Below are 25,025 nucleotides of genomic sequence, written 5' to 3'. Positions count from 1 at the left end.
AGAGACTGCATACAAAGATACAGCAGCTGTGCCATTTGCAACTTTAAAAAATGATACACCTTCTCTAAATTAGGCTCTGTATCTTAGTTACAGTTGAATGCACATACAAACGTTCTGTCAGTGTGGCTGTTGAGGAGGATTACATGAGCAGTTGTATATGATTAGAACTCAAGCAAAAAGTTATATTGTGAGAAACTTAAGTCAGCATGCATTTGGCATTTGCAAAAGCTTGGGTGGCTGGGGATTAGACCTAAATGCTCTGAACCAGTCTAGAGATGAGGATGAAGTGCCTTCTCTCCTCGGCATTGTGCTCTTTTAAACAGCTGTTTGATCACTTTAAAATAGTCAGAACTGACTGTTCCTAATCGGGTGACAGGTACAGATACCTAAATGCTTCAATCTTTGAATTTCCAAAGCAGTTGATAGGGGCTGTCAAAGTCAGTGTAGGAGCTGGAAGACCTGAAAAAATCTGATTGATCTGCTCAGATATGCAAAGTAGAAAACTTCATTCATCAATGCCAAAGAATCTTCAGGAAGGTCTAGCACATGCATCGTTAACCCGTGTTTTGAATGGCACCCATGGCATCAGATCTCCACCTTCTACACATGCTGATCCTCCACTTCTGCTCCATGTCTTCTCACAGAGCAGACTTTTTCAGCACACTAGACTCACTCAGAACTATAGAACCCCAGTTTGGTCTGCATTCCCAGTGCAGCCTTGGCCTCTGGCAAGTGAACCCTGCCACAGGTAGTCCTGTCAAATAACAGTTCAGAATTCTGAAGCATGTCTTCTTCACTAATCTGCAATTTATCAACATAACATGAGAAAAATATCTTCAAAAAAGGGAGGGCAGGGAAGTGGCAAACATTTTTATTACCCATCTACTTTCTAAATCTTTGTATATATTGTAATTGTGGTGGCACGGAAATCTTTTGCCTTGTAACCTTTAACTTCTGGTATCCAAAGAAAAAAATGTTGCTTACACCTGGTCTAGCAGACACTGGAGTAGAGGTCTACCGGACCTCAGTATAGCATTGTTTATACAAGAATAATCAGCATGGATAGGCTGTGATACCTTTCTAATATTCTTGTCTCAAAAAGTAATGTCTGATGTATGAAAAAAGTATTTTGATAAGTCAGAAACGTTTTGGATGGATCTATTATGGTTTAAGGATTTGTGGCATAGGAAGTATTGTGCAGGTTGATGGAAGATTGGATTCAACTAAATATAAACTTAACGATAAAGCTTATGCTTGCCATACACTAGTACGACCAGCATAAGATAAGATTCATTTTACGATTTCCCTTGAACTCCCCGGGCAGCTCCCTGGCAGTCCTAAACGCACTTTGGACACACGATATACATACGATCTCACGTTACGATCGATTGTGTGCCTGCTGAAAAACTGATCATCATTCTTCAAAATGTCACTGAAATGACAGCAATTAGACGCATGATGCATCGCATGGTGAAAAAACGGCACGATCAGCATACAAATACGACGGATTATATGGGCTGCACATCTGATCATACGATGCATTTTAGGAGCTGCGGGAGCGCATATCGGATCCTCCTTAAAAAAATACACGATTTCTACACTCTTCATCTTACGACGCGTTCAAAATTGCGGCAATCAGCCCGAAATCGTAGTGTATGGCCAGCATTTGTCCCATATTCAGGTTAAAAATATAAACTCAAAATGTTGTATTTTTCAACAAGACAACAATTCAGGACATCAAAAACAATTGTCAAATACAGATGTGTCCTGATTTATCTATAATTTTTCCAACCATGTAACGTGTGGCATGTCGTGTATGCTTGCCAATGCTCAATATGGCGGATTGACACGCCGGACAATGTAATAACAGTTTTCAAGTGGCAGTTGCTTTGATGCTTCACCACTAAACTGTAATCGTAAAAGACAAAATCCACACTCATTTAACAAACTTATGTACTGGTCTTGTCCACTGAACATGTGTGACCCAGTGTTACATTATTTGGTGTAACTTGATTGTCAAGTGTCTGTCATTTCAAACACCCATGAGTTAGGAGGCCTGGCTAATAATACTTACTGACATGAAGACATTTCCACAATTACTGAAATGTAGACTTTCGCACACAATATATTCACAGAGAGTCTCATGGAGACTATCACACACTTGCTGACATGTTGACAGTGGCGTCACAAGGGGGGTGCGGTGGGTGTGGGCCGCACCGGGTGTCACCCTCCAAGGGGGTGACACCAAAATCCGACTCATCCCCACCCCCCGCTCAGCAGGTCCTGCACTGCAGGGAGACGCCAGGCTGGAGAGGCGCTCTCCCTGCAGCAGCTGCCTGCTGAGACAGTTTTTGCTTCTGCCGGCTGCCGCTGCGCCTGTCACAGTGAGACAGCCAGCGGCAGCTATACAGTAAGTGCGGCTGGGCTCCACATGCAGTCCCCTCCATGTGGGGCGGGGGTGCGAGTGCTAGAGGCCAGCCTGGCTGAAGCCGCTGGGGTGGATGGATGGCAGCTGAGCTTCTGCTCCTCGCTGCTGTCTGATAGATCGTCACGCTGGGAACAAGCAGGGACAGTCTACAAAACATTTTTCCAGTGTTCAAGTGTATTCAGACACTGTTGATTACACTTGAATACTGACAAGTAGTTTGTACACGGTCCCTGCTTCTTCCCAGCGTGACCCTCTGACCTCTCAGTCAGCGAGGATGAGAAGGAACTGGGAGACAGCAGCAGCCAGCACAGCGTATACAGTAGGTGTAATGGGATGTAAATAATTCAATGAGGGAGGAGGGGGGGCATTACCTGTCATTGTGTGTGTGTGTGTGTGTGTGTTTGTTATGTTAGACCTGTGCCTGCAGGGGCTGTGTTGTCCCTGTCCTTTATTTCCTACTCCATACCCCTAACCATAACCCCTAACCCTCCCTCCCCAATGCCTAAACCTAACCTCCCCCTCCCCGCACCCTAAACCTCCCCCCTAGTGCCTATCCCAAACCCCCCCAGTGCCTAACCCTCCCCCTCTCCATACCCCTAACCATAACCCCTAACCCTCCATCCCCAGTGCCTAAACCTAACCTCCTCCTCCCTGCACCCTAACCCTCCCCTCCTAGTGCCTAACTCTCCCCTCCTTGTGCCTAACCCTAACCTCCCCCTCCCCGCACCCCCTAACACTCTCTCCTAGCGCCTAACCCTCTCACCTCTAGTGCATAACCCTAACCCTCCCCTCCTAGTGTCTAACCCTAACCTCCCCCTCCCCACACCTTAATACTCTCCCCTAGTGCCTATCCCTAATCCTCTCCCCTAGTGCCTAACCCTCTCGTCTAGTGCCTAACCCTTTCACCTCTAGTGCATAACCCTATCCCTCCCCACCTAGTGCCTAACCCTCCCCCCGGTGCCTAAACCTAACCTCCACTCCCTAAACCTAATGCCAGGTACACACTAGAAGATATGTACATATCGGGCATATCGGCCAGTGTGTACCCGCTATGTCACTGACGAGGGTTGCTCCCACGTTTCGTCAGCGACATTGCCCATCAGACCTAGGGGGATGATATACTTATTCAATGGGGGAGGGTGTATTTGTTTTTAACTTGGGGAGGTAATACTGTCTATGCTGGGGATGGTGATTAATGTATGTGCGTGGGTATAATTTTTGTGTTTCTGTGTGTATAAGGGGTGTATTCATATTATGTGTTATATGTGGGTCAATGATGGTCTCTGCATTATCTGGCATTCACTGTGACTCTCTACATTATCTGGCGGTTACTACGACACTCTCTGTATTATCTGGCGGTCACTGCAATCTACGGGGCACCACTATTGGGGGCATTGTGTAAGTGTGATTGCTGGACTGGTATTTGGGGAGAGTTCGTGGAGCTGCATATCAATTTTTTTTTTTTTTGGAGGGGGGGGTGTCACCATGAGTTATAGCACCAGGTGACACTAGCCCTAGTGACGCCTCTGCATGTTGATCTTCCTTTGTCAGAAGTTTTGTAACGCATTAGGGACAGCTATTTGGAGGACACATCTGTATTTACAAGAAGAAATATAACATTTTTATTAAGGCCTTTAACACTGTTAGAAATCTGTGGAAACATCTTAAATCTACAGTACATGAATAACAACCTAAGGCCCATATTCAATTTGATTCGCACCCGCAATACTTTTTCGCCTCGCGGACTTTTCGCCTATATCGCCTGTTTTGCAGGCAGAAAAGTATCGTGCGCGTCCCCGCGTATCCCCGAATTCAATTTGAAAGGACGCGGAAACGGGACCCGGCGAAACTGAAACGTGCGGAAACTCCTGTCAAATTTGGGGAAATCGGTCTGACACCCCCCAAAAGATGCACTGACATGGGGGTTCACTTTGGATACCCCCGATTTGCCCTGCTGAAGGTATTTGGGGTTTTTAAATGGTCTCAATAGGTGCTGTTTTGCGTCTTTACATAAGGGGTGAAGAATAGCATTTAGAAGATATTTTTTTTGTGAAATAACTAGTCCCAGCAAATTTGGGATACCTGAAAATGGGGTGTAGCATATTTAAAAGTTGCTAAAGTTAATTTTTAAAAACCATGAAAAATCCACCAGCCGCAAGCACCTGCAATCAAAAAAACATCTGGGGCATACTTGGGGCCCCCCTGGAGTCTTTTTTGCTAGTTTCTAAGTCCCCCCAACTTTAATTTTTTTTTTCGTCCCCAAAATTAAAACACTTTTTTGGGGTCTTGTAAAGTCTTTTTTTTTTTGTTGACACAATTTACCTTTGGGGGACTGTCTTAAGCCTGCATGGGGGTTCCCGCAACGTTGCACCCCAAAACCCCAATTCTGCACTTTTTTCCGCCTGCAATTCATAGGCGAAAAGTCTTAGAAATTGAATACGGCGCTACTTTTCCGCCTGGCGAAATGACGTCATCGGTGAAACTTTTTCGCCGTTCTCGACTTTTCGCTCCAAATTGAATACGGGCCCAAGACAGACCTGGAGATCCTGTGGCTCTCCAAGTGAAACTACAGCCCCAACATGCTTTGCCAGATAGATGATGACTGACAGGGTATACTGGTACTTGTAGCTACACCTGTGCACCTGCTGTGTGACCTGTGTGGGATCCTGAGGACCGAGTTTGAGAACCACTGGTCTACATGCTGTAACAGCAAGTTAATACATTATAATTATAGTAGAAAGTGTGCAGTGTGTATATTTAGGGTTATTTTCTCAGCTATGTATGTTACTAGAATATTGAGATATAAACATATGTTTATTAATTTCTTCATTATTTTATATTGAAATAACACAATGTAACAGACCATAAATTCTAAATATTTTGAAGGATACAGGACATGTCTAAATGCATTTTAAATCAATAGTACATGTAATATTAACAAACCTTCTGTATGTGGCTATCTGTGCTGAAAACACAAGCAAAGGGCTGTTTATTTGAATTGTTATTACAAGCCAATAGCAGGAGCCAGGTGATCATTTACACTCGGTCACATCAAGGTGCTCCCCATTGTTTAGTCATGTTGTGATAGAAAGTAAGGGAGAATTTTAATCAGTGCATTAGACCTCTGCTATACTGTACAGTTTCCAGGAAGGCAATAAAGGAAATGAAGTAAAAGAAAAATAGATGCTCTCTGAAACCTGCATGGTTTTTATGAGGTGCAAAATAGAAAGTAATGGATCAGTCTGTGCAGGGGAAAAACACATACAGCAGCTGAGATGGTCTCATAAACTCTCCACTGTAATGTGACAAGAGTTCATTGGAGAGATTGAAATTGGCTTAGCAATTTATTTGTAGCCAAAATAGAGAGGGCTTTTTTTTATTATTTATTTTTTAAATCTTTCCGTGATGTGACCATTTATAGATGCAAAAACATAGATATCTACTTTGATAATCAAATAAAGAAGCAATAATGTGCACAGTCGCCATCAAATCAAGAGATGAGTTTGAGAATAAAGTAGTTTGTAGTATATGTTCCTATGTAAGTACACAAACATAAATACATACACAAATAAATATAGATAAAATGATGGTTTTAGAAGATACTCAATGGGAGCTCGAGGATCTTATATGCTCTGTGGATATCACTAGTCTTCAAAGGTAAATTCGTCCTTTATGGTGGCAATGTTAGAACATTCCTGTTCTGTACTACAGAGGGGCAGCTATACCTCACAGTTGATCATACATTGGGGCACGTTTAATTACACGAGTTGCTGCCGAGAATTCACATTTTGCACTTTACTGCAATTACAGCAGTTGACTTATACTCTGTAGGCTGCAAACAAAAATGTGGCAAGAGACACATCCCACAAAGCCACCAGAAGCCGTTCCTGCTGCTGTTTGTGTATATTAGATTCAGTCTTATTGTATACCTAGTGCTTCTCAGTTTCATTTATGTCTTCTGGTATGTCAGTAGATTTACCTCTGCAGCCCACAATAATTTTAGGCTCATCTGAAAAGAGACCTATCTGTGCCACTACCAAGTGCTTTCACGCATATCCGTTCCCCATTGGAAGATGTATGAAACCTTCTAAAGTGACCAAGTGGAGAAGTTTTCAATAGCAACCAATCAGCTTCTAACTATCATTTATCAAGTACATTCTGTAAAATGATAGCTCAAAGCAGCTTGGTTGTTATATGGGCAACTTCTCCACCTGGCCTCTTTAGAAGATTTGATGCATCTCCTCCTTTGTCTATTGCATGCTTGTCTGCTCCATTTGTGCCTCATTTTATCATATAGCATTACCATGAGCATTAACAGTTTAAATGACTGTAGTATGGGCTGCGTTACTCAAAAGCTTTCATTTTTCCTGTATTATTGCCTTCATTATTCTCACACAAAACTGTGACAGTTCTGGCTATTTAAATTGAGTTTCATTAGTTAATTTGATAATAAAATCCAGAAAAGCTTTACGTTTTGGCATTTGCGTCTTTAGAAATGTCACAATCGTTACGATAGACTAAATTTGTATGTATAGAACTCCCCCCTCTCTATACCCTACACACACTCACTGCTAATTTACTGATGAGGGAAAAAAAAATTATGAAACCAACTGTACCCATTATACAGATGAGAATCTAATCAACGATAATGGAAAAATGTAGCATTAAAGTACAGTCGCACAATTAAGATACTTTCTTCTTTCTTAACCTTTAAATTTGAAGCAGATGAATATGCTCTTATTACAGAATGAATGTTAGCGTTTAATTTTTTTTTTTCAGTGAATTTAGCACAAAAAAATGATCAAAGTACATTTGTGCCGATTTTGTAACCCAAAGAGCTGTGTGACAGGCAGATATTTAATGTATCTTACAGTATAAGACATTTCAGATATGCCAATAAATATTTTATCACTCTGAATGTTAACAACGACATTGAACTATTCCATTGCATTAAATTGTCAGTTCTACTGTGGGTAGAAAGACTGCTTTAACCCAGCAGTTACCAATCTCATTTGTTCTGCATTCCTGTTTGAGAACTTCCTGGGCTAGAAACTACTTTTGGGTCAGACTGTCCAAAGCAATTTCAATATTATGTAATAATGATTTTTTATTTTAAACAATAGAGATGTTATGTTCCTGACTGTATTTTCCTGACTTTAGCATTCTTTTGTGATTGTATGGTATAACATAGCACTTAGCTACAGAATATGGAAAATGTAATATAAAAGGAGCATGCCTTAACTTAAAAAGTCATAGCACTTAACAAAAAGAAGTAAGTGCTATTTAAGTGAACTAAGATTTGAGCTTCCTTGGAATATATTTCTGTAAATGCTTTAACCTAGAGTCAACCCCATACATAAGTATTTTGGGCTACTCCTGCATTTGGGAATAACAAAAGACCTTCATAGTAAGTGAAGCAAGCATTATTTTGTGAGTAATGGTCGGTTTACACTTACCCGACTATGCGGCTGCCCGAGTGGCCGATTTGGTAACCTACAGTATACACACTTAACAATTGGCTGCTCAATATGTCTGGCCAGACATAACAACTTGGGCGTTCATTTAAATTTGCCTGCCCAGTTTTGATATTCGTCTCAGTGGTCCCTGCAGGCAGCGTATGGGAGGTCGGCAGGTTGCACGTACACATATGCAGATGCACTGTTACAGCAGAATCTGCTGTACTGCAGGGCCGACCTCATATGTCTGTGAACGACGTTGTTCACAGACATATCAGTTGTACACACCCACCGATCCACTACCAGTCTACGGATGGCTAGGTGCATGTGCCTCATTTACCTGGAGAAGACATGGCACCAGGATGCACTATGGAAGGAAGGCAAGCTGGCGGAGGCAGTGTGATGGTGTGAGCAATGTTCTGCTGGGAAATTTTGGGTCCTGGCATTCCTGTGGATGTTACAATGACACATGCCACCTACCTAAACATTGTTGCAGACCAAGTACACCCCTTCATGGCAACATTATTCCCTGATCGTAGTGGCCTCTTTTAGCAGGATATTTCTTGCCACACTGCAAAAATTGGAAAGGAATGGTTTGAGGTACATGACAAAGTGTTCAAGGTGTTGACTTGACCTCCAAATTCCACAGATCTCAATCTGATCGAGCATCCGTAGGAGGTGCTGGAAAAACAAGTCAGAGCCATGGGGGCCCCACCTTGCAACTTACAGCACTTAAAAGATCTGCTGCTAACATTTTGGTGCCTTAAGAGGTCTTGTGGAGTTAGTGTCTCGACGGGTGAAGGCTGTTTTGGTGGAACAAGGGGGACCTACACAATATTAGGCAGGTGCTTTTAATGTTATGGCTGATGGGTGTAGGTGTTAGTGAGTAATTTTGTTAAATAAACTGTTTCACCCAACTCGTTAGTTCTTGACTTCATTAAAAGATTTCATAATTAAGTTAACCTTAACAGAGATTTATCTCTCTCCATATAGGCTCATGGCTGTAGGCCACGGATGCCCAGAGAACGAGATGTCAAGGAAACAAACGGGGGTGGGAAGCGTAATGAGCTAAGGTACAATGTGTTCAAAAATATATCTTACACTTTAATAACACTATAAATGAAATAAAATAAAGTTTGCAATAGCTATCAGATACAATAAAACAATATCAACAAAATTTAATATAATATACAAATGGCAATCCTCTGATACCACTGTTGCAGTAAAAACATACAAGTTTATATGATCCAAAAAAATAAAATATAAAAATTTAAAATTGTGAATGTATCTTGGTTATGAAAAAAACATGTACATTAGACAGGTTTCAAAATACAGTCTCTACAGCGTCCCTAGCAAACATAGTTCCAAAAAAACAGGCAGTAGCAAATGTCAGCAGGTACAACATAAATCTTCACACGCAAGACATGTTTTTCAGATATTCCTGATTCACTGCTCTAATTTAGTGCGGGAGAGAGAATCATTCAATCAATGTGTATGTCTTTCAATTTACAACAAGTAGACATAGAAAGGCAGGTTTATATAAAGAATTGGTAAAAGGTTACTTGCTTCTGGGATTGTGGCTATCCGGTGCTCTTGTAACCAGCCGTGCAAGATTAAAAAATACAATTAAAATGTACAGACCTGTTGAGTGTTTGGGACCCGGGGGTGGTGCCTATCAGTTCTCATACTGGCACCTTTATGACCTGATGTGTGGTCTGTAAGGTGTCTCTTGGTAAAGCTGAAGATTATCTGGATCCTTTGAATAAACAGAAGGTGGCTGCCTCTCACCCTGAGGTGTCTTCCTTCAGGGTGGATGAAGCGCTTCGCAAACAGCTTGTATTTCAGCGTTACTTAGGGTCTAGGTAGTTAAATTTCTAAGGCTTAGTTACGCTTGTAAGCGGTACCGCAATAGATAGCAGTGGTTCAGAAGGAAGGTATCTGTTAACTAACGCATTTCTCGACCTCTAAGCCTGGTTGTAACAGTTGAATACATGCTGTTTGCGAAGCGCTTCAGAGATCAGGATTACATCCACCCTGAAGGAAGACACCTCAGGGTGAGAGGCAGCCCCCTTCTGTTTATTCAAAGGATCCAGATAGGCTTCAGCTTTACCAAGAGACACTTTACAGACCACACATCAGGTCATAAAGCAGCCAGTATGAGTACTGATAGACACCACCCCCGGGTCCCAAACACCCAACAGGTCTGTACATTATAATTGTATTTTTCAAGCTTGCACAGCTGGTTACAGGAGCACCGGATGGCCACAATTCCCGGCTCAAGTAACCTTTTACCAATTCTTTATATAAGCCTGCCTTACTATGTCTACTTGTTGTAAAGTTAAAGCCATACACATTGATTGAATGATTCTTTCTCCAGCAATATATTAGAGCAGTGAACCAGGAATATCTGAAAAACATGTCTTGCGTGTGAAGTTTTATGTTGTACCTGCTGACATTTGCTACTGCCTGTTTTTTTGGAACTACTGTATGGTTGCTACTGACGCTATAGAAACTGTATTTGAAACTTAATTAACAGTTTCATTTATATGCTTTTTTTCATAACCAGGATACATTCAAAATTAAAATTTTTAGATTTTATTTTTTTTGGAACATATAAGCTTAGATTTTTTTACTGCAACAGTGATATCAGAGGATTGCCATTTTTATATTATATAACATTTTGTTGATGTTGTTTTATTGTATCTGATTGCTATTGCAAACATTATTTTATTGAATTTATGGTGTTATTAAAGTGTAAGATATATTTTTGAACACATTGTACCCTAGCTCATTGCGCTTCCCACTCCTTTGTTTCCTTGTTTTTTTCTTTTGTTAGAGGGGCTGACTACCCCTCAGGAGGGAGCAGCATTTAGTTATTTGATATTTGAATAGGGTTTTGGCGCCTGAATATATCTTCTTTCTCCAACTCTGAAATGTCACCTATCATGTTTCGGCTACTGATAAACATAGCACTGGCATGCACAATGCCTGATTATTACCTTTAGGTCTCAAATTCTGAGAGTTAATTCCTTGCATCACTAGCACACGCCCACCCTTTGATTTTTTGCTGTCACATCACGTGGGTATTTCACACTTGTGTATCATCACTATGACCGGGATGCAATCGGGAAACCGGCTGTTTTAATCCCGACAGCCGGCTTCCCGACTGCTTTATCCCGGCGAGGGTTAAATGGCAGGTGTCTATATCTAGACGCCTGTCATTTTCCCGACGCTGGGAAACCGGCGCCCGGCATCCCGATCGAAGGGATGCCGGGCGCCACGAGCAGACAGCCACGTGGGGGGGAGGTTAGGTTTAGGGCACCAGGGGGGGACGTAGGGTGAGGCACCTGCCCGTGAGGGTTAGGGTTAGACTACGGGGAAAGAGGGTTAGGGTTAGGCACCACCGGGGGGGGACTTAGGTTTAGGCAGTGGGTAAGGGGGGGTTAGGGTTAGGCACTTAGAGGGGGGATTAGGTTTAGGCACTTGGGGGGGAGGTTAGGGTGAGGCACCCCTAAGGAGGGTTAGGTTAGTTTTTACTTACCTACGGACGATCGAGATTTCCAGCGCTGTCAGCCTTCCACTGCCGGGAACGCTGCTTCTGTCGGCCTGCCGCTGCCAGGATGCGAACTGCCGGCCACAGGGCCAGCGGTATTTCATACCGATCCCCTATGACCATGCGCTCTAGAATTATCATGTCTCACTACTTCCACCGTAATGTCTCAGGAAGCATGGCCTCATACTGTTGAAGCTGTTTGCAATGTTATGAAGTAATGGAGACTGCTAGTTGAACTATAGAGTGCTCTGTTGAGAAGACGATCAAGAGTGAAGAAAGGTCCTTGCTTCACTTAACCATATAACTGATGTTGGCCCATGGGATGCAAACGCAGCCAACTGTGCTTCAGCTGACAAGTTGTGACTGCACCACCCGCTGTGTTTTTGAAGAGGAAATACGTTCTACACACGTGCAGAGAGGATCTGCGGACCTGGCAAATTCTCACCGGTTTTGGCAGAAAAAAATTGTCTGTTTAGTGGTTAATAGGAATAACTATGTTCTGTGCAAAATCTACCACATATTTATTACTGTAATGCCACATGCTGAGTTCCCATGTGTTAGAGAAGCTATAATAATAGCTCTTGCATATCTGATCATCATAACTTAAGCTGTGTACACACCTGCAGATAAATTCTACAGATCCAATAAATGCTCTGGTCCGACAGAGCTATTATCAGATTGGTGTGCACCCATATGCACTGAGCAATTTTTATCTCAGTGTGATGAAGTCTTTAACAGGATCGGGAGGTAGGGAAACGAGATTGTCAAACAGGGCATCAAGTCCCGACCTCCCCATCCTACTGATGCAGGAGCGTTTGAAGCCATTTATTAGCAAATACTCCTGTGTACTGTACAATTATCGGTTAGATAATTGTGTAGTGTGTACTGCTTTAGAAATTGACATCACTTGACAGTCCAGGATTTTCACAGGGTTATTCCACCAGTGCATTTCATGTTCTGAATATATTGTTATCCTCCATCTATAGATATTTTACACGTTACTCTTGTAAAGACATAACTCATATATTTAACAGTTCATTTAATACCTATTTATTATATGGATGTAGGTTCCTTTTTAACGACTGTTTCCAGAACATTGGGCTAAACCAGTGAGACCATTTATAATAACTATAAAACGATCAGAAGATTGACATTTTTCTATCCATGCTGAAATATGGAATCAACATGAGCACTAAACTAATACATGACATAGCATAAAAAGAGAATGGAGGAGACAAAAAGAAAACATTGGCCCTCATTCAGAGCCGTACGCTCTGAGCAGAGCGCACGCTCTGAATGAGGGCCGGGCTCCATTTTCATGGAGCGTCCTCCTGGACGCTCGTATAGCTGTGGGTCACCACCCACAGGCTATACGAGCGTGCTTTGTGATGGCCGCGATGGTCGAGACCATCGCGACCATCGAATTTGCGAGCCGGAGCCTGCGGTTGAGGTTTTCAACCGCAAGCTCCGGAGTGATTTTGGCTCTATCAGAGCCAAAATCACTCCCACTGACATCACTAGTGATGTCAGTGGGCCGGCTTCTGACGGGAGGCGTTCCCGTGGGAACGCCCCCGTCAGGGATGCATGCCCCCGGCACGCCCACCAAAGGGGGCGTGCTGTCAATCAACATTGACAGCACGCCCCCTTTGATCGGACACAACGAGCGAAGGACTTTCCTTCGCTCGTCGCGTCTGGCGCATGCGCACGACGGAGCTCCCTCCGTCGTGCGCATGCTCAGTGCATAACATCGACCCACTTGCGAGCGGACAGCCGCTCGCGAGTGGGTCTGAATCAGGCCCATTGTTTGTTTGTTTTGAACAGTTATGACAGAAAAATTGTTTAGTTAATATTATTTTCTGTCCTGCCATAGAAACTGGAGTTGGATCGCTTCATGCTGTATGCACATGGACCAGACTTGTGTAGAGAATCAGATTTGCGGCATGCTATGGCGAACTGCTTTGAAGCTCTGATGGGTAATTAATACAATATAATTGTTTTTTTGTTTGTTTTTTTTGTACATTTTTTTTTCTTTTTGCCTTCAGTGATTTTGAACATGTAGAATCTTTCACGATGGAGTTATGCTAAGCTTCCCTAGTTATTACAGATGCATGTTTCTGATGTCCTATAAAGAATTTGTATTAGAATAGTTTCTTGCTTTTTCTTCATGGTTCGTATCTAACACTAGTATATTTTATGATTCTGCTTAATAGGTTATGTAAGAATTACAGTCTAATACTAAGTTTCTCAGAGCCAGGACAGTTTGCAGGAACTTACTGTGTCTGTACAGATGTGTCCACATACATCTAACCTCCATGCGCCACAAGTTGCATTACACATAATGCATGAACGCCGTGTGACTCGGTAGCGCTAATCGTCTTTTTGTGCGACTTTTTACCTTCAAATGCGTCTTATTCGCACAGTGATGAAAATAGCACAAGCAGTTTCTGCTGATTAAAATGATATGCAGCATAAAATGCTACGTTACAGTTATACTGCAACAGCATTTCGTATACAGATACACCCGCAGCCGTATATTATTTTAATCAGCAGAAGCTGCTTGTGCGTTCTATTCACATTGCTGTGTGAATAAGTCACATTTGAAGGTAGATGTATGTGGACACATCTGTACATGCAGTGATGTTGCTATTCTTCTCACTCATTTGACTTTTCCTACTCATAAAATATATAGGTTAGAGGTTAGAGGCGTCACTAGGGTAGGTGGTACCCGGTGCTGTAACGCACGGTGACACCCCCCTCCACCAAAAACAGGACCAAGGTGCGCAGCTCCTCTAATTCTCCCCTCTCACTGTGCTCCTCCCAGAATGTGCACCTGGGATTTCCAAAAAATCTTACTCTAATCCTAATCTAACCCTAAATGCAGTTTAACCCTAAAATCCTGTTTTGACATTCGCAATGTAGACAAACTGACTGCATACTATATATTATTTGCAAGCAAAATAATCTTATTCATTTCACTATTAACTTTACACAATTTAAACTCTGCTAATAACATTTCTTGGGATGTGCTAATTATCTGCACAATCCAAAACAAATAATACAACCTTGGCCTAATGTTTTTTTAAAGAATGAAGGTTTTAAATACCTCATATTCCAAGCATAATGCCAGACCAAGGTTGCTGTTGTACATGTTATGCTGTATATGACGCATGTATTTGGTTTGCAAATAATAATGCTTATTATGGTGGAGTAATTCAGTAAGGCACTGAAACTGTTCATAGAAATTATTTATTTTTTTCTTTAATGGTATCTGAATGCTTATAAATTGTTTCATATTCCTTCTCAATGACATTCAACTTTTATACAGGTGCAGTTTATCTGGAAGGTGGACTAGAAGAAGCCAAACAGTTATTTGGGAGAGTGCTCTTTATCAGTCAGGTAATATTTGAGTGATTTTCTTCATATACTGTACAAATGTATTCCATATTTAATAGAAATGAGACTCTGCATTTGATTTTTCATTCAACAAAATATTACAATGATAAAACAAATCAATATGGCATGGGCAAAACTGATGGGGCCCTTTATTTAATATTTTGTTGCACAACCTTTAGAGGCAATTACTGCAATGAAGCATTTAGTGTAGCTCTCAATGAGATTCCTGCACCTACCAACAGGTAGTTTGGCCAACTCTTCCTGAGCAAATTTCTCCAGCTGTCTCAAGTTTGATGGGTGCCATCTCCAGACTGCATGTTTCAGCCCTTTCCATAGATGTTCGATAGGATTCAGATCAGGGCTCATAGAAGGCCACTTCAGAATATTTAGTTGTTTTGTTCTTACCCATTTTTGGGTGCTTTTAGCTGTCTGTTTTTGGTCATTATCATGTTGGAGGACTCATGATCTGCGACTGAGACAGAGCTTTCTGACACTGGGCAGTATGTTTCACTCCAGACTGCCGTATTAGTCTTGATATTTCATTGTGTCCTGTGCAGATTCACACATCCTTGTAACAGATGCAGCAAGGCAGCCCCAAAACATAACCATGCCTCCTCCGCAGGTATGGTATTCTTTTCCTTGAAAGATAACAGTTTGTGTATCAAGCAGTGAAAAGCTTGGAGAAGTGGACCAGTAGAGAAGTTGCCCATAGCATCCAATCAGCTCCTACCTATTATTTTATAGACTGTTCTTGATTAATGCTACTTCAAAGCTGTTTGGTTGTTATGGGCAACTTCTCTACTGGTCCACATCTCCAAGCTTTTCACTGCTTGATACATAAACCCTGTGTTGATGTGACTTGCCAAAAAGCTCCAGTTTTGACTCATCTGTCCAAAGGACATTCTCCCAGAAGCATTTTGGCATGTCGATATGCATTTTGACAAATTCCAGTCTGGCTTCTTTATATTGTTTTTTTTCCAAAAGTTGAGTCCTCCTGATCTTCTTCCATGTAGACCATAATTGCTCATAAAGTGCAGGATGGTGCGATCAGACATTGACCTTGGGTTTACTTGTATCTCCTTGGAAGTTTACCTTGGCTCTTTTTTTCTTCAGTTCTCACTGTTTTATTTAATCTTAGCTCAATTGTCCTCTAGCAGCCGTGTCCAGGGAAGTTGTCTACAGTCCCATATACTTTAAACTACTTAATAAAATTTGCAACTGTAGTCGCAAGAACATCAAGCTGCTTGAAGATGGTCTTATAGCCTTTACCAGCTTAGCTTTAACATGCTTGTGTATAATTTTTCTCCTTAAACAACATTTAAACATGCTGCATGGCTGACTAAAAGATTGAAGACGTGTGATACAAATTAAAAAAAGTTATGTATTTGAAATACCGTTGTAATCTATTTATAAAGATTGTAATCCTTTCTAAAGGTCACCAACAAATCTGTCCAGGTGCTTTTAGAATATCTCTGGAGAATAAGCAATCATTTATATGTTTTGACAGTTTATTTGCTTTTTTCTATGACATAGCCAGGGCATGCAGTTATACATGATACAATAGCTTTTTTCATCACTTTTCTGGAGGAATGAAGCATTGTTTCAATGAGCTGGAAGGCAGTGACGTGTGCGGTGATGTCAATGGCTGGTGAGGCACACATATAAAAACTCAGTTTTCATATCAAAACTGTGGAGCATGACAGGGAATATGATAGGGGAGGGAGAATGACAGGGGAGGCTCCGCCTCCCCGCCTACCAGTGGCGGGCTGGGCCGGGGGGCAGGGTGCCATGTGCCCCCCGGGACGCAGCGTCATGCGGGCCGCGGGCAGTCTGTGTCACTGTGACACAGACTGCACCGCGTGTGTAGCGCTGACCGGACGGAGTTCGGTCAGCGCTACACAAGTGACAAACACACAGCCGCCGGCTCCGGCAGCGCTGTGTTTGTTTTGGTCAGCAGCCAATGAGAGTCTGTCAGACTCTCATTAGCTGCTGCTGCGCCCACTGCAGGAGCCGCTCCATCTTCCGGCTCCCGCAGTGGGTAATGGGAGAGGCATCATAACTTCATATGATGTCTCTCCCATAATGCACAGCGGCCCGGCCCGGGAAGGACAGACGGAGGCGCGGATGGCGACGGCAGGAGCGGGGATTCAGGTAAGTGTTTTTTGTTTTTGTTTTTTTACTATGTGTGTCTACTGGGGGGGGGGGGCTGGCACTACAAGGGGGGAGACCACTACTGGGGGCACCACAAGGGGGGAACCACTACTGGAGGCACTGCAAGGGGGGACTACTAATAATGGGGACAATACAAGGGGGGGGACTACTGCTACTGGGGGCACTACAAAGGGGGAACCACAACTGGAGGCACTACAAGAGGGAGGGGCTACTACTGGGGGCACTACAAAGGGGGAACCACTACTGGGGGCACTACAAGAGGGAGGGACTACTACTGGGGCACTACAAAGGGGGAACCACTACTGGGGGCACTACAAGAGGGAGGGACTACTACTGGGGGCACTACAAAGGGGGAACTACTACTGGGGACACTACAAGAGGGAGGGACTACTACTGGGGGCACTACAAGAGGGAGACCACTACTGGGGGCACTACAAGAGGGAGGGACTACTACTGGGGGCACTACAGGGGGGGCACTACAAGGGTGGACCACTACTGGGGATTACAACTGGGGGCACTACAAGGGGGGGACTACTACTACTATGGGGACTACAAGGGGAGGGGACAACTACTAGGGGCACTGCATAGGGGGGAGGGGACTACTACTAGGGGCACTACATAGGGGGGAGGGGACTACCACTGGGGGCACTGCATCGAGGGACCACTGCTGGGGGCTCTATAAAAAGGGCAATACTGGGGGTACTGCATAGGGGGGAGACTACAACTGGGGCCACTATTTAAGGGGCACTGCATAAGGGTTCCCACTATTGGGGGCACTGCATGGGGTGTGGACTGCTACTGGGGGCGCTATATAAGGAGCACTGCATAGGGGGTACCACTACTGGGGGCACTATATAAGGGGCTTACTACTGGGGGCACAAGGGACACTGCACAGGGGGGACCACTACTGGGGGCACTGTATAAGGGGCACTGCGTAGGGGGGATCACTACTGGGGCACTACTGGAGGCCTGCATAAGGGGGTCCTCTCTTGGGGCACAGGGGTGCACTGCATTTGGGCACCACGACGGGGCTGTCCCTAATCTTTGTTATTACTTTACATTAATCCCATATGGCCAGCCTCCTCCCTGGAACACTTGAGGGGGGGGCGCCGTAGCATGCACGTTCTTCGGGCACCCTGGCTACACGCTACTCCTCTGCCAGGGCCGCCTGAATGCATTTGCCCCCCAGGCTAAAAGTTGCCAGCCAGCCCCTGCCGCCTACCCTGACTGCATGTCCCTGCTGCAAGGGTACCCAGTACTAAAAAGTATACCTAAAAAAAAAAGGCCACTGGGTATATATTTAAAAATATTTTAGAAGTTTGTTATGTTTGGGCTCATTTAAGAAGTAATATATTTCATGCACATGGCTTCCTGTGGAGCAGAAACTGCAGGAGTCTAGTCAGATTTTCTTCTGTATAATTACCATGAAAAATAATTACCTCACAGGTAACCTATTGCTAACACCTTAAATGAGTGGTATCATCAAAATATAATTAAGTATATTGTGCATATTTAAGTATAAATTAACTTTTGCGAGTTCTCTTTTACGAGAATCTATAATTTTGGAATCTTATAATACCAATTTGTTCATCAGTATTCATTTTTATTTTTTTTTTCTCAATATATACAGTAATGCTCAAAAAAAGCATGGTGGGGGATATTTCAGTCAAATGCATTGCATTCAGTTAAACAATTTTCTATAGAAAGCATTTTGATGACACATAGGGCTCGATTCAGAGCCGCTTGCTAAATGCGTATGCTCGCACCCAGCGTATGCAAATTTGGCTAAGTGACGGCATGGCAGGCGATCGCACTGCAAGGCATAAGCACGCCCACTATGTTCTGGCATGCAATGGTTTTGTGTATGTAGACACTCACTTGCGCACATTATCTCCAGGAAGTGTATGCAACCATCGGTACATCGGGTACCATCGGAATTGAACGCAGCGCTTGAGGTTGACTATACTCTACTGCAAGCACTTCAGTGTGAAATACAACCAGATGATGTGTACTATGACGCTGCCTTTTAATTATTCCCCCGTTTCCAGTGGTCTGCCCATGTTACCACCCACAAACTGCTTTTCCTGTCACTCACTCTGCTGGGCAGTCTATGCGCAACGAGCGACCGCTTCCCTATCTCTCGCACTGGTTCGGGCACGTGCACTGCGATTCATGCGCAGAATGTGAAAATCGTCCAGCTACGAGCGAACGCTTCTTAGCAACCGGGTCTGACTCAGGTCCATAGTTCCAAAGCAGCAACCTCCAGCTATAAAATAAAGAATAACATTTAAAAAATGTTTAAGTGTATCTCACATCAGTAGTAGCACCTTTGTATAATGCAGTCCCTGTGACAGTAGTGCAGTACCTCTAACATGTTTAGGAAGTCATGTTTTCCCCATCATTGTTAGACGGACATTTGTGTCCGTCTTGTACTGTTATGTATTCATGTGTATTTATTCCTTTAGAAGCTAAGACCTTTCTAATCCAATGGACACATTTGTTAGCTTTCTGTGTACTAATATTTCATTTTAAGTGCTGATCGTAATACACATGGCATCTACTAATTATATTTTTGTAGCCTTTATTATTATCCCTAGATCCATTTGGTGAAGGTATCCTTTTCTACGCTATAAGCCTTGCTTAGTAGGAGTTTGGAGCTATGTCGTTTGTGCATAAGCTTTTTATTTTCAAATTAGTTTGCAGGCAGTATTGGATTTTCCATGAGCCTAGTCAGCATCTAAAATAGTTGCGTATTTCAAATAATGACATTTTATTTAGTGCTGTGGAATTTGCTAAATGATTGCCTAGAGCATTAATGACATTTTTCAACATCTACAGGACCTGCGGGACGTGTGGCTTAATTATCCACTACACCCACTTCAAGTAAGAAAACTCTTCTCTTATTGTAATATATAAATAGTAGAATTTATTACTTTTAATTTTTTTGCTTTTTCTCTTGATTTCTGTCTATGACTTTTCTGATAGCATTGCTGGATTTATTAACAAGCCATGTGCTGTACACCCACACATACATATATCATCCTCTGTAGTGTGTAAACCAAACAATTGGAATTAACTCTGCCTTCAACAAACATGAGCCAATTTCTTTTCTGTACTGTAATAACATTCATTTTAGTGACTTTTTTTCTACTTTATTATGGGCGAATAACATTTTTTATTATTTGAACAAGCCGTTATTTAAATAGGTCTTAATCCAGAACAGACATGCCGAACTAACGTGATATTGTATATTTATATCTTTTTTTTTTTTTCTTTCCCATGTTTGATTCTGTCTTGGAGATTGAACATGAAACACTAAATTGACTACAGCATACCCACTTGTATATACTGTAGCTTTCTATCAGATTTTCTGGATGCACAAAGACTAGCCACTAGTAATATGTTTTGCTTTAAAAGGTTAAATCTACCTTTTCGTATTAAATTTGCTGGCCATTAGCATCTCACATTTCTCGTTTTAGTAGAAGAGTTGTCTACTAATGCTGTAGTGCTGCCACAAATTATGAGATCTCAGTGTCCTAATCATTTGCACAGTTGTGCTGCAATCTGTATCAGTTTATCCTGGGTACCAGTTCAAACTGCCTCCCTTAGTCAAGCAGCAACCACCAATTCCCCTGTCAAAACACTAGGGGATTTCATTTAATTAGGAGGGAGTGTGCAAAAAAACGAGCTTGTTTCATGAATCTCGCATACATCGTGTGAATGCGTGCCCCCGAGAATTTGCTTTGTTCAATTAGAAATAGCAATTTGCAGTACTTATAGTAAAGTTGAGCGAAGTGCATGAAATAGTGTGGAAACCACCCTGGAAAAATGTGACAACTGAGAGAGCAGGACCATATACATATAAGCAAAGTATTGGGGGTTCTAAGATGGGAAATAGATGATTTTTGCACTTTGAACTTTTTTAAAAAGTTTGAAAAAATGATGGCAAGCATTTGTTTCTCAGCAAATTAATGTTGTTCTAGCATTTTGGGGTACAGAAAATAAATTCTGTATAGTAAATTTTTATACAAGTTTGTAAAAAGTTGGAAAAAACACTTTTTTCTCTCATCTGCAAGTTCATAACCCCTCTCCCATCAATACAACACCTCCACATACCACATCATTTACACCTCCACATACCGGTCCCACATCATTTACACCTCACATACCTGTCCCACATCATTTACACCTCCACATACCTGTCCCACATCATTTACACCTCCACATACCTGTCCCACATCAATACTACACCTCCACATAGCTGTTCCACATCATTTACACCTCCACATACCTGTCCCACATCATTTACACCTCCACATACCTGTCCCACATCAATACTACACCTCCACATAGCTGGTCCACATCATTTACACCTCCACATACCAGTCCCACATCATTTACACCTCCACATACCAGTCCCACATCATTTACACCTCCACATACCTGTCCCACATCAATACTACACCTCCACATAGCTGTTCCACATCAATTACACTTCCACATACCTGTCCCACATAATTTACACCTCTGCATACCTGTCCCACATTAATACTACACCTCCACATACCTGTCCCACATCATTTACACCTCCACATACCACATCATTTACACCTCCACATACCTGTCCCACATCATTTACACCTCCACATACCACATCATTTACACCTCCACATACCACATCATTTACACCTCCACATACCACATCATTTACACCTCCACATACCACATCATTTACACCTCCACATACCAGTCCCACATCAATACTACACCTCCACATAGCAGTTCCACGTCATTTACACTTCCACATACCTGTCCCACATAATTTACACCTCTGCATACCTGTCCCACATCAATACTACACCTCCACATAGCTGTTCCACATAATTTACACCTCCACATGCCACATCATTTACACCTCCACATACCTGTCCCACATCATTTACACCTCCACATACCACATCATTTACACCTCCACATACCAGTCCCACATCATTTACACCTCCACATACCACATCATTTACACCTCCACACACCAGTCCCTCATCATTTACACCTCCACATACCAGTCCCACATCATTTACACATCCACATACCACATAATTTATACCTCCACATACCAGTCCCACATCATTTACACCTCCACATACCACATCATTTACACCTCCACATACCAGTCCCACATCATTTACACATCCACATACCACATAATTTATACCTCCACATACCAGTCCCACATCATTTACACCTCCACATACCACATCATTTACACCTCCACATACCAGTCCCACATCATTTACACCTCCACATACCACATCATTTACACTTCCACATACCTGTCCCACATTATTTACACCTCCACATATCACATCATTTACACCTCCACATACCACATCATTTATACCTCCACATACCACATCATTTACACCTCCACATACCTGTCCCACATCATTTACACCTCCACATGCCACATCATTTACACCTCCACATACCAGTCCCACATCATTTACACCTCCACATACCTGTCCCACATCATTTACACCTCCACATACCTGTCCCACATCATTTACACCTCCACATACCACATCATTTACACCTCCACATACCAGTCCCAAATCATTTACACCTCCACATACCAGTCCCAAATCATTTACACCTCCACATCATTTACACCTCCACATACCTGTCCTACATCAATCATTTACACCTGCACATACCACATAATTTACACCTCCATATACTTGTCCCACATCAATCATTTACACCTCCACATAACTTTCCCACATCATTTATATCTCCATATACCTGTCCCACATCATTTACACCTCCACATACCTGTCCCACATCATTTACACCTCCACACACCTGTCCCACATCATTTACACCACCACATGCCACATCATTTACACCTCCACATACCAGTCCCACATCATTTACACCTCCATATACCACATCATTTACACCTCCACATACCAGTCCCACATCATTTACACCTCCACATACCACATCATTTACACCTCCACATACCAGTCCCACATCATTTACACCTCCACATCATTTACACCTCCACATACCAGTCCCACATCATTTACACATCCACATACCACATCATTTATACCTCCACATACCAGTCCCACATCATTTACACATCCACATACCACATCATTTACACCTCCACATACCAGTCCCACATCATTTACACCTCCACATACCACATCATTTACACTTCCACATACCTGTCCCACATTATTTACACCTCCACATATCACATCATTTACACCTCCACATACCACATCATTTATACCTCCACATACCACATCATTTACACCTCCACATACCAGTCCCACATCATTTACACCTCCACATGCCACATCATTTACACCTCCACATACCAGTCCCACATCATTTACACCTCCACATACCTGTCCCACATCATTTACACCTCCACATACCTGTCCCACATCATTTACACCTCCACATACCACATCATTTACACCTCCACATACCAGTCCCAAATCATTTACACCTCCACATACCAGTCCCAAATCATTTACAACTCCACATACCTGTCCTACATCAATCATTTACACCTGCACATACCACATAATTTACACCTCCATATACTTGTCCCACATCAATCATTTACACCTCCACATAACTTTCCCACATCATTTATATCTCCATATACTTGTCCCACATCATTTACACCTCCACATACCTGTCCCACATCATTTACACCTCCACACACCTGTCCCACATCATTTACACCACCACATGCCACATCATTTACACCTCCACATACCAGTCCCACATCATTTACACCTCCATATACCACATCATTTACACCTTCACATACCAGTCCCACATCATTTACACCTCCATATCATTTACACCTCCACATACCTGTCCCACATCATTTACACCTCCACATACCTGTCCCACATCATTTACACCTCCACATAACTGTCCCACATCATTTACACCTCCACATACCTGTCCCACATCATTTACACCTCCACATACCAGTCCCAAATCATTTACACCTCCAAATCATTTACACCTCCACATACCTGTCCTACAGCAATCATAATTTACACCTCCACATACTTGTTCCACATCAATCATTTACACCCCCACATAACTTTCCCACATCATTTATATCTCCATATACCTGTCCCACATCACTTACACCTCCACATACCTGTCCCACATCATTTACACCTCCACATACCTGTCCCACATCATTTACACCTCCACATACCTGTCCCACATCATTTACACCTCCACATATCTGTCCCACATTATTTACACCTCCACATACCTGTCCCATATCATTTAACCTATTGAGCTACAGTATTTAAAGAAATTCACCTGAAAACGTCATTGTTGGCCAAAGTATACTATTTAACACCCCACCCCAATGGAATTTGCGGTGAGCATTCACTGTGAGACTGGATCGCGGGACCCAACTTGCACCAAATATAATTGACCCCTAACACTGGTGATGTCAAAAGTGTAAATTAAAGTAATGCGGGGACTTTCAAAATCATTGACTTTCAAATTGTATTACTTCTTAATAACATCAACATGGCGTCATGAGAGAGGATATGATGTGCTAGGTAACAGGGTAGGTACCTATTTTTTCTACTTCAGTGCGGACAGTCCAGTGTAAGTTTGCACTGCCGCATCATCACCCCGCTGGCGCCTCCCCGCTGCACAGCGCACCTTTCCACCGCGGTCTGGCTGGTCTGTGACAGCTACCCTCTTCTGGCTCCACCCCCAATGAGTTCTTCGGCCATTTCTCCTGGCTGCGTGTCGCAAATCTCGGCAGGCGGTTCCCCTACCTCTCTTCCTGGTGGTGGTCAGTGTATGTAGCGCTTTGTCCTACTAGGCGCTAAGTCTGTATAGTTGACCAGTAAGTGCCATTAAGTGCAGGTATGGTTATTATTCTGCATTTGTCTGTGACTGTATGCTAGTACTGTCTGTCTGAGTTTCTCTTTCTGTAACTGTAAGCTATTTTGCTATC

General features: G+C 42.7%; 1 protein-coding gene across 1 annotated transcript in view; it reads left to right on the top strand.

Annotated features, from left to right (window-relative positions):
* DROSHA (drosha ribonuclease III) overlaps nucleotides 1-25,025 on the top strand; it is a 375,790-nt gene that overhangs the window by 276,023 nt on the left and 74,742 nt on the right. The window contains exons 22-24 of the mRNA XM_088468255.1: nucleotides 13,308-13,410; nucleotides 14,763-14,833; nucleotides 19,841-19,885. Coding sequence (XP_088324381.1) covers nucleotides 13,308-13,410; nucleotides 14,763-14,833; nucleotides 19,841-19,885 — 219 coding nt within the window. The remainder of the gene's footprint in view (nucleotides 1-13,307; nucleotides 13,411-14,762; nucleotides 14,834-19,840; nucleotides 19,886-25,025) is intronic.

Source organism: Taudactylus pleione, unplaced genomic scaffold, assembly GCF_031769625.1.
Source record: "Taudactylus pleione unplaced genomic scaffold, aTauple2 ptg000083l, whole genome shotgun sequence".
Taxonomy (NCBI): domain Eukaryota; kingdom Metazoa; phylum Chordata; class Amphibia; order Anura; family Myobatrachidae; genus Taudactylus; species Taudactylus pleione.
Note: the sequence above shows the minus strand (reverse complement) of the source record. Positions and strands in the feature narration are given on the sequence as shown.